This window comes from Mobula hypostoma, chromosome 3, assembly GCF_963921235.1.
Source record: "Mobula hypostoma chromosome 3, sMobHyp1.1, whole genome shotgun sequence".
Lineage (NCBI taxonomy): Eukaryota > Metazoa > Chordata > Chondrichthyes > Myliobatiformes > Myliobatidae > Mobula > Mobula hypostoma.
This window is the reverse complement of record NC_086099.1, coordinates 116,063,820-116,074,803: the sequence shown is the minus strand read 5'-3', so window position 1 is coordinate 116,074,803 and position 10,984 is coordinate 116,063,820. Positions and strand designations below refer to the sequence as shown.

Sequence of the window (10,984 nt, the reverse complement as noted above, 5' to 3'; positions counted from 1 at the left end):
CACACATTTTAATTCCATAACCCATTCCCATTCTGATATGTCTATCCACGGCTGCCTCTACTGTAAAGATGAAGCCACACTCAGGTTGGAGGAACAACACCTTATATTCCGTCTGGGTAGCCTCCAACCTGATGGCATGAACATTGACTTCTCAAACTTCCGCCAATGCCCCCTCCCCCTCATACCCCATACGTTATTTATTTATATACACACATTCTTTCTCTCTCTCTCCTTTTTCTCCCTCTATCTCTCTCACTATACCCCTTGCCCATCCTCTGGGTCCCCCCCCCCTTTCTTTCTCCCTGGGCCTCCTGTCCCGTGATCCTCTCATATCCCTTTTGCCAATCACCTGTCCAGCTCTTGGCTCCATCCCTCCCCCTCCTGTCTTCTCCTATCAATTTGGATCTCCCCCTCCCCCTCCCACTTTCAAATCTCTTACTAGCTCTTCTTTCAGTTAGTCCTGACGACGGGTCTTGGCCCGAAACGTCGACTGTACCTCTTCCTAGAGATGCTGCCTGGCCTGCTGCGTTCACCAGCAACTTTGATGTGTGTACCTTGAAAAACAAATGCAGGACACCTTAATTCTCTTTGGACCACAAGTTTTTTATGACAATGTTGCTCGAGAATGCCTTGTGCAGCAATCTGATCAATGGGTTCAGAGAGCGGGAGCAAACTCTAATGGGACACAACTTATTTTCTGCCAGCTGCTCAGGGTAAAGAATGGGAGAGTTCTTCACAGCACAACCATCTCAGCCTATCATAAAATTCTGCTGCACATATTAACTTTTTAATAATGTTAACAGATTATAAAATGTAAATCAACTTTAATTCATTAAAATGCCTCACACTGGTAAAAGATCCGCTGACAGCATCAGGCTACTGTGATAGAATGGTTCAGGAGTCATCACATTCATGCCTCCTTGGCTGCAGCAAAGATGGCCTGAAACATTTCTCCATTCATCTGGTGGTCCTCCATTCGCACATCAACAAATCCGGACTCAAGGAGAGCCTCCATGTATGGCTCAGGTTGCCACTTTGTCCCCTTCAGCAGTCCAGTGGCAACCATCTTCTGCAACAACTCCAGACGCAAGGTTGTGACCATCAGCCCCCCTGTCCAGTGCAAAAGGAGGAAACAGTCAGGCTTGCTGGACGTCTTTGAAGTGAGTTCACTGTCAAGAGCAGCCTATAAGGGAAGAATGCTTGAGGGGGAAATCTGACATAGAGGCTGTTACGAGAATACACATAAAATTAAGATGTTTGCTGGCCTGGGCTAGCATCAGTGGCATCAGCAGTTGGTCTGCCACCTGCCCTCAGGGGAAGGAGAGATAAGGAACAATGGAGCAGCGTCTGGGGATGTGTAATGAAGGGATGTGGGAGGAAGAGCTGTCTGGAGCGGCTCCCCCCTTTGAACCCTGAACTGTTTGAAGTGATGGACAGGCGATACCCCAGCAGGGGGATAAAAAGGGGACAGGTTCGCTAAGACACACACACACGCCACCCGAGGTAACGAGACCCTGGAAGCGGTGCGCTTCTCACGAGTGGGTGAGAAGTACCGGACAACGACAAGGGTGGAAAGGTACGATCAGCGGGAACCCGGTGTGTGTCCGCCCTTGCCTGGGTGCCGGGTTCACTGCAGAGGATCGACCGCATCTGGAGGAGGGGTCACAGTCGGTGACCTCAGGTGACATCACCAAGGACCTGCCCAAAAGCTGTTTGTGAGCCATCTCGCTGGTCTGTGAGCCATCCCGCTGGTCTGTGAGTGAAGCAGTGTTCTGAATGATCAGTTGTTCCTATTCTGTCTCTCTTCCCCCACCTTGTCCATCGCCATGGCAACGATTACTGCGAACTGAACTACTAAACTGGACTGAACTTTGAGTCATTTTGAAATTGGTCATTTACCCCTAGACAATGATAGAGCTTGATTGATGCTGTTATCTTAATTCTGTGCACATGTGTGGTTATCATTGTTGAATTGTTGCATTTATTATCCTTTCGATTACTGTGTTGCTTGTTTCTTTAATAAAACTTTCTTAGTTCTAGTACTCCAGACTCCAACTGAGTGATCCATTTCTGCTGGTTTGGCAACCCAGTTACGGGGTACGTAACAAGGCCTAGATACAAAAGATTCTGCAGATACTGGAAATCTGGAGCAACACACACACGAGTTCAGGCAGCATCTGTGGAGGGGAATAAACAGTCAAAGTTTCAGGCTGAGATCCTTCATCAGGACTCTCATCAAAGCTGAAGAGTAGAGTCTGAAGCATGACAGGACAAGTCTCCAATTAAGTCGACCTACAGATCCGGCATTACTTCACACAATGTCTTAATTACCAACCCACTACCTCCAGTCACTGGGGTCTTTGAGCACAGGACTTGTGTATGGTGCCCAGGAGATCTTCTGCTGCCAGGTCAGAAGAAAGGGTCATTGGCCGCAGTCTGCCATCACACCATGACTTATAAGTGCCCAGGACAATGAAGAGGACAGAAAACGTCACTGCAGACATGACCCACCTTGAAAATTGTCTTTTCTAAATGCCCTCTTCTGGAAAGCGCTATCGAGCTATTACAACAAAAACTACACAGTTTAAAAAAAATCTTCCCCCAGGCAGTTAATCTGATTGACCATTCCATTTAACTCCCTCCACCCTTCTCTATAAATTAGCCTTGTCACTGCACTGCAGTGTAAACACGTTATGCCACTGTTTATAATGCTGTTACATTGTAAATATATGCTGGTATTTATATACTTCTGCACATTTTAACACCTACACTTTAACATCTAACTTTATTTTTATATCCTTCTTTCTCCTTTATAAATGTTGAATGCTGGTTTTTTTGTTTCATATCGCGCGCTGACAAAAGGTAAATTCCTCATACACGTAAATGGATATTGTGAATAGTTGATTGTGGCAGTCCTTGCAGCCGTTGTGGTGCAGAAAGCCGGAGATTCCGCACGCAAAGTATTCCCCAGATTGGGGTAAGAATTTCTCTAACACCAGTAAAGCCGTGCCCTGCGTGCATCAGATCCCGAACCCACACTGAGACCCGTGGTAAGCGATAGGAGCCGCACACAGGGCAGGGAGTGGGGTTGAACAACGATATGTCAAACCAAGCTCCCGCTTTTCAGAAACATCGGTGAAGAGTTCCAGCGTCAGCCCTCCTGACCGCTCTGTCGTCAAACAACCCTTCGCAACTGCTGTCATCGTCCTGTTCGCTGAAGCAAAGTCTGAAGCGCCTGGCTGCCATTCGGAACATACGTTTTGAAAGCACACACTACCAGGCTCAAGGCCGCACCTCTGCCACTGTTACCAGACTCCTGAAGGGAGCTGAGCCTCACAATTGACCTCGTCGTGGCCTTGCACCTCACTGCCTTCCCGCTCTGCACTTTCTCTGTAACTGTATCACTATATTCTGCATTCTATTAGTGATGTTCCCTTTGTCCTGCCCCGATATTTTGATTTTTTTCTCTGTATCCTGGTACATTACCGATTAAACACGACACTGGATCGACAACACACATCAAAGTTGCTGGTGAACGCAGCAGGCCAGGCAGCATCTCTAGGAAGAGGTATAGTCGACGTTTCAGGCCGAGACCCTTCGTCTGTACCTCTTCCTAGAGATGCTGCCAGGCCTGCTGCGTTCACCAGCAACTTTTATGTGTGTTGTGTGGCGACCCACTTTCTGGCACACACGAACCGGCTCACAACAGCGCGCGCAGGCAGAGGGTCGGCCCCAAAAAGGGCGCCAGGCCATCTTCACCAGCAGGGGGAAAATCCCGCACGCAGAAAGGGTCTGGCAATATGCATTCCCCACAGTAGTCCCGCCCAGGGAGGGCGGGAACGGGAAGGCTTTAAAGCGGGCCGTGAAGTTTGAATAAATCTCTTTCATCGCAACTCTAACTCACCGACTCCGTGTGGTTATTCTAGCGCTGTGTGTAGCACATCGCTACAATTGGTGACCCCGACGGCCCAAACGATATTTGGACCAGAGATGACCGATGCTGCATCTGTTCACGCAGTTTCGTTAAAACTGCCAAGCTTCTGGACGCTGCGACCCCATTTATGGTTCGAACAAGCAGAAGCACAATTCCACATTCGGCAGATAACCTCGGAGTCCACTCGCTACTACTATGTGCTGAGCTCCCTCGACCAGGAGACTGCTGCACAAGTTGAGGAGTTTATACAGTCGCCCCCGGAGGACGGCAAATACACAGCATCCAAAGCCCTGCTCATAAGGACTTCCGGACTCTCACGGCGCGAACGAGCACACCGCTTAATGCACCTGGATGGTTTGGGAGACAGGCCGCCGTCAGCATTAATGAACGAGATGCTGGCCCTGGCTGAAGGACACAAACCCTGCCTCATGTTTGAGCAGGCGTTCCTAGAGCAACTGCCCGAGGACATATGCCTGCTGCTGTCCGACGCAGATTTCAGCAACCCCCGGGAGGTGGCGGCCGAGCAGATGTGCTGTGGAATGCCAGGAAAGAGAGAGGGGCGCCCGTCACACAGATCACCAAGCCGCGTGCCCAACGACAGACCAGACCAGGCCCGGCAGCAGAGCCTACAAAACCCGGCGACGGGAGTGAGGAGCCCAACGAACAATGGTGTTTCTACCACCAGCGGTGGGGCACGGAGGCCCGCCGCTGCAGACCGCCCTGCAAATTCCCGGGAAACGCCAGGGCCAGCCGCCGCTGATGGCTACGGTGGCTGGCCATCAGGACAGCCTCCTGTACGTCTGGGACAAGCAGTCGGGACGCCGCTTTTTGGTCGACACCGGAGCGGAGATCAGCGTCTTACCTCCAACGAGTTACAACACCCGCAACAGAGAACCGGGACCCACCCTGAGGGCCGCTAATGGCAGCACAATACGAACCTACGGCACCCGCACGGTGCGGCTACAGTTCAGCTCCAGCCGGTTCATGTGGGACTTCACACTGGCCACCGTGGCCCAACCACTGCTGGGGGCAGATTTTCTAAGAGCCCACAGCCTGCTGGTCGACTTGCAAGGGAAGCGATTAGTCCACACCAAGACTTTTCAAACGTTCTTCCTGGGTGAAGCACAGTTGCCAGCCCCACACCTGGACTCCATCACGCTGTCCGACGATGAATTCACCAGGGTCCTGGCGGATTTCCCATCAGTACTGACACCGCAGTTCACGGCAGCCATGCCCAGACACGGAGTACAGCACCACATCCCGACCCAGGGACCACCCCTCCACGCCCGTGCTCGAAGGCTTCCCCCGGACAAGCTCCGACTGGCGAAGGAGGAGTTCAAGAAGATGGAGGAATTAGGGATCATACGACAGTCCGACAGCCCATGGGCCTCCCCCCTTCACATGGTGCCCAAGGCAACGGGGGGCTGGAGACCATGCGGTGACTACCGCAGGCTGAACGAGGCTACAACGCCAGACCGCTACCCTGTGCCGCACATTCAAGACTTCGCAGCAAACCTACACGGCGCAAGGATCTTTTCCAAGGTAGACCTCGTCCGGGGATACCATCAAATCCCTGTACATCCGGACGACATCCCCAAAACAGCACTTATCACCCCGTTTGGACTTTTCGAATTCCTCCGAATGCCGTTTGGTCTAAAGAACGCCGCACAGACTTTCCAGCGGCTAATGGATGCGGTGGGACGCGACCTGGACTTTGCATTCATCTATTTGGATGACATCCTCATAGCCAGCAGTAGTCGGCAGGAGCATCTGTCCCACCTCCGCCAGCTCTACTCCCGCCTGAGTGAATTCGGCCTTACAATCAATCCAGCCAAATGCCAGTTCGGACTCGACACCATCGACTTCCTGGGCCACAGGATTACTAAAGACGGGGCAACCCCGCTGCCCGCCAAGGTAGACGCGGTCCGCCACTTCCCCCGACCCAACGCAATCAAAGGCTTGCAGGAATTCATGGGTATGGTGAATTTCTACCACCGTTTCCTCCCCTCAGCAGCCCGAACCATGCGCCCCTTGTTCACTCTAATGTCGGGTAAGGGCAAGGACATTACCTGAAACGAAGAGGCCGCAACCGCTTTCGTTAAAACCAAAGAAGCCTTGGCAAACGCCGCGATGCTAGTGCACCCCAGAACGGACGTTCCTACTGCCCTCACGGTGGACGCATCCAACACAGCAGTCGGCGGAGTGCTGGAACAACTCATCGAGGGTCGCTGGCAACCCCTGGCATTCTTTAGCAAACACCTACGACCACCCGAACTCAAATACAGTGCTTTCGACCGGGAGCTATTGGCACTATACCTGGCAATCCGGCATTTCAGGTACTTCTTAGAAGGTAGGCCCTTCACCGCGTTCATAGACCACAAACCGCTTACCTTTGCGTTCACTAAGGTGTCCGACCCCTGGTCGTCCCGCCAGCAGCGACATCTGTCCTACATCTCCGAGTACACGACGGACATCCGGCATGTCTCTGGAAAGTACAATGTCGTGGCAGACGCACTTTCCAGACCTACCATACAGGCCCTGTCCCAAGGGATGGACTATGCAGCGCTGGCAGAGGCACAGCAAGCAGACGCTGAGATCCCCAGTTACAGGACTGCAGTCTCCGGTTTGCAGCTCCAAGACCTCCCCGTAGGCCCAGGTGAGAGGACCCTACTATGTGACGTAGCTACCGGCCAACCCCGCCCCGTCGTCCCAGCAGCCTGGCGCCGGCGGGTGTTCGAATCCATTCACAACTTAGCGCACCCCTCCATCAGGACAACTGTCCGGCTGGTCTCCAACAGGTTCGTGTGGCATGGACTTCGTAAACAGGTCAATGAATGGGCCAAAACGTGCATGCAGTGCCAAACGGCCAAGGTGCAGCGGCACACCAAGGCTCCACCGCAGCGGTTCAAACCCACCCGCCGGAGGTTCGACCACATCCATGTGGATATCGTGGGGCCCCTGCCAGTGTCACAAGGAGCGCGGTACCTCCTAACTATGATAGACCGGTTCACCAGATGGCCAGAGGCAGTCCCGCTCAGCGACACCACCTCCGAATCCTGTGCCCAAGCACTGATCGCAACCTGGGTAGCCCGCTTCGGGGTACCGGCCCACATTACCTCCGACAGGGGCGCCCAGTTCACCTCTAGCCTGTGGTCGGCTATGGCCAGACTTTTAGGAACACAGCTACACCACACAACTGCCTACCACCCACAGTCGAACAGACTAGTGGAACGCTTCCACCGTCACCTGAAATCGGCTCTCATGGCCCGCCTGGAGGGGCCTAACTGGGTGGACGAACTTCCCTGGGTCCTGCTCGGAATCCGCACGGCACCCAAAGAGGATCTACACACCTCGTCGTCCGAGTTGGTGTACGGCGCGCCCCTGGTCGTCCCAGGAGAGTTCATACCAGCCCCAAGGGGGCAAGAGGAAGAACCCACAGCAGTCCTGGACAGACTACGGGAGAGGCTCGGTAACCTGGCCCCCATACCCACTTCACAGCACGGACAGAGCCCGACCTGCGTACCCAAAGACCTGCAGAACTGTAAGTTTCTTTTTGTACGACGGGGCGGACACCGGGGACCGCTACAGCGGCCCTACGAGGGGCCGTTTAAGGCGATCAGGAACAACGGGTCCACGTTCGTGCTGGACATTGGGGGGAGAGAGGAGGTTTTCACGGTGGACCGACTCAAACCGGCCCATGTGGACTTGGCGCAACCGGTCCAAGCTCAGGCAACGCGGCGCAGGGGCAGACCTCCCAAACAGAGGCCGATCCAGACTGTGGACACTGGGGGAGGTATCGCCGGTTCTGGGAGGGGGGGGGTTATGTGGCGACCCACTTTCTGGCACCCACGAACCGGCTCACAACAGCGCGCGCAGGCAGAGGGCCGGCAGCAAAAAGGGCGCCAGGCCATCTTCACCAGCATGGGGGAAATCCCGTGCGCGGAAAGGGTCTGGGAATATACATTCCCCACAGTAGTCCCGCCCAGGGAGGGCGGGAACGGGAAGGCTTTAAAGCGGGCCGCGAAGTTTGAATAAATCTCTTTCATCGCAACTCTAACTCACCGACTCCGTGTGGTTATTCTAGCGCTGTGTGTAGCACATTGCTACAGTTGCTTGAATTTCCAGCATCTGCAGAATTCCTGTTGAAGAGTTAGTAAGAGATTTGAAAGTGGGAGGGGGAGATCCAAAATGATAGGAGAAGACAGGAGGGGGAGGGATGGAGCCAAGAGCTGGACAGGTGATTGGCAAAAGGGATATGAGATCGACAGGAGCCGTCACCAGTTCGCAGCCAGGGTCGCTCCGAGACTCTGGGTCGGGATTAGTGGCTGGATTTCAGAAGGGAGTTTAATTCAATGAACTGAAGTAATTGTGGAGAGCGCACAACGTCAGTAACCCCCCCCCCCCCAATGAGTCCACTGTTTCTGACTGAGTGAATACATAGAAACTTTATCAGCGTTAACCCGGATGTATGTATCAGTGTTAGAGAAATTTCTAATCCGAGGATATTTTCCTCCCGATTTCCATCTTTCCCACTCCCCTTCTGGAAACCTCTCGTTTCCTGGAAGATTTAGGAATCAAACGTCCGGTGTTTTACCTGGCTTCATCACTCTCCGGATCTCCCTGCTCCCTACTCGCAGGTCAGGCCAGAAGTAGTAACAGTTGCAGTGATAAACCCTGTCCACCACTCCTTCCTCCAGAGGGATTTGCTCGACGCTACCCACGAACAGTTTCACTTTGCCCGCCAGTATCTCCGCCCGCATCCTCTCGCTGGCCACATCATGCATGTACTCCGAGATATCCAAGCCGTACAGTTTGCCCGGGGGGTGTGTGAGGCGGCGGGCAGCTTCCTGCAGGCCCAGACCTGGGCCGAATCCCAGTTCCAGCACCACATTCCCGGGCTGGATATTACACAACTTCACGGCAGTCGCCTCCAGAAATCTGTTATTCCGCTCAAAAAACTTTTTTAGTAGCCAGCCCCACAGGCCGTGGCTGGGGTTCCCGAGATGCCGCGTAATCCGATCAGCGAGCATGTCTACAAAACCGCAATGCCCACTGCGGTTGCAATTTCGGATCACAGCGCTTACGCTTGCTGTGTGATTGACAGCTCTATCAGCCATACAGAGGCGAGGGGGCGTCCTTACACAAATTACATTCGCCAATCAGCTGGCAACATTTTTGTTACTAAAGTCTCAGACGAAAAGTTGACTGTTTCATAGTTTCATAGTCATACTTTATTGATCCCGGGGGAAATTTGTTTTCGTTACAGTTGCACCATAAATAATAAATAGTAATAGAAATAGTAATAGCAATAGTAATATTACTATTAGTAAATAGTAATAGTCATAGAAATAATAAATAGTAATAGAATAGTAGTAGAAAATAGTAATAAATAGTTAAATAGTAGTATGTAAGTTATGCCAGTAAATTATGAAATAAGTGCAGGACCAACCTATTGGCTCAGGGTGTCTGACCCTCCAAGGGAGAAGTTGTAAAGTTTGATGGCCACAGGCAGGAATGACTTCCTATGACGCTCTGTGCTGCATCTCGATGGAATGAGTCTCTGGCTGATTGTACTCCTGTGCCCAGCCAGTACATTATGTAGTGGATGGGAGACATTGACCAAGATGGCATGCAACTTAGACAGCATCCTCTTTTCAGACACCATCGCGAGAGAGTACAGTTCCATCCCCTCATCATCACTGGCCTTACGAATGAGTTTGTTGATTCTGTTGGTGTCTGCTGCCCCGGCACACAACAGCAAACATGATAGCACTGGCCACCACAGACTCGTAGAACATCCTCAGCATCGTCCGGCAGATGTTAAAGGACCTCAGTCTCCTCAGGAAATAGAGACGGCTCTGACCCTTCTTGTAGACAGCCTCAGTGTTCTTAGACCAGTCCAGTTTATTGTCAATTCGTATCCCCAGGTATTTGTAATCCTCCACCATGTCCACACTGACCCCCTGGATGGAAACAGGGGTCACCGGTACCTTAGCTCTCCTCAGGTCTACCACCAGCTCCTTAGTCTTTTTCACATTAAGCTGCAGATAATTCTGCTCACACCATATGACAAAGTTTCCTACTGTAGCCCTGTACTCAGCCTCATCTCCCTTGCTGATGCATCTAACTATGGCAGAGTCATCCGAAAACTTCTGAAGATGACAAGACTTTATGCAGTATTTGAAGTCTGAGGTGTAAATGGTGAAGAGAAAGGGAGACAAGACAGTCCCCAGTGCTGCTGATCACTCTGTCGGACACACAGTGTTGCAAGCACACGTACTGTGGTCTGCTAGTCAGGTAATCAAGAATCCATGATACCAGGGAATCATCCACCTGCATCGCTGTCAGCTTCTCCCCCAGCAGAGAGTACTCCCAGTACTCTTTCCCATAGATGCTGCCTGGCCTGGTGAGTTCCTGCAACATTTTGTGTGCGTTTATTTGGATTTCCAGCATCTGCAGATTTTCTTTTCCTTTTTTTGGATTAAAAAAAAACAAGCTATCAAATGAATATAAATACCAAGTGCATGGTTGCATTAACCTGGAGCAGATGCCAATGTTTGTGATCAGTTATCACGGCAGAGCATGGGAGTTGCACAGGGACGTGGAGTTTCCTGTCAGCCACCCCTCAGTTTTCTTTTTAAATGTGTTACGGTTGGTGAGTTCATTCCGGCTGGATGTTGTGGAGAGGATGGTAAGAGATTATTTAGCCGGACAGTATCCCACAAGAAACAGCAACAACCGTGAGTGCTGGAGCGGGACAGGTGTTGGGGGCAGGAGGTGACCGGATAAAACACAGAAGCAGCACAGAACGTGAATAGGTCGGTATGTCTGTGCTGACCAATATTGCCAGTTTAAGCAGTCTGCACCGGGCCTACATCCCCTTATTCAGACACCCGTCTAAAAGCTGCTTAACCATTGCTACTTGATCTGCACGCACCACCTCTCCTGACGGGGAATTCCAGGCAGCTCCTGTGTAAAAGGAAACATGTCTCAAAACTCTCCTTTGTATTTCCCCATCCCACCTCACCTTAAACACCTTAGTGTTTGACA

General features: G+C 52.0%; 1 protein-coding gene across 1 annotated transcript; it reads right to left on the bottom strand.

Moving 5' to 3' along the window:
* Positions 1-979: 979 nt before the first annotated feature.
* Positions 980-9,024, bottom strand: LOC134343516 (arsenite methyltransferase-like). The gene is made up of 3 exons (XM_063042249.1): positions 8,529-9,024; positions 7,997-8,073; positions 980-2,177 (listed from the first exon to the last, which is right to left on the bottom strand). The coding sequence occupies exons 1-2, from the start codon at positions 8,962-8,964 to the stop codon at positions 8,015-8,017; spliced, it is 495 nt and encodes a 164-aa protein (XP_062898319.1). The 5' UTR covers positions 8,965-9,024; the 3' UTR covers positions 980-2,177; positions 7,997-8,014.
* Between the last annotated feature and the right edge of the window lie 1,960 nt (positions 9,025-10,984).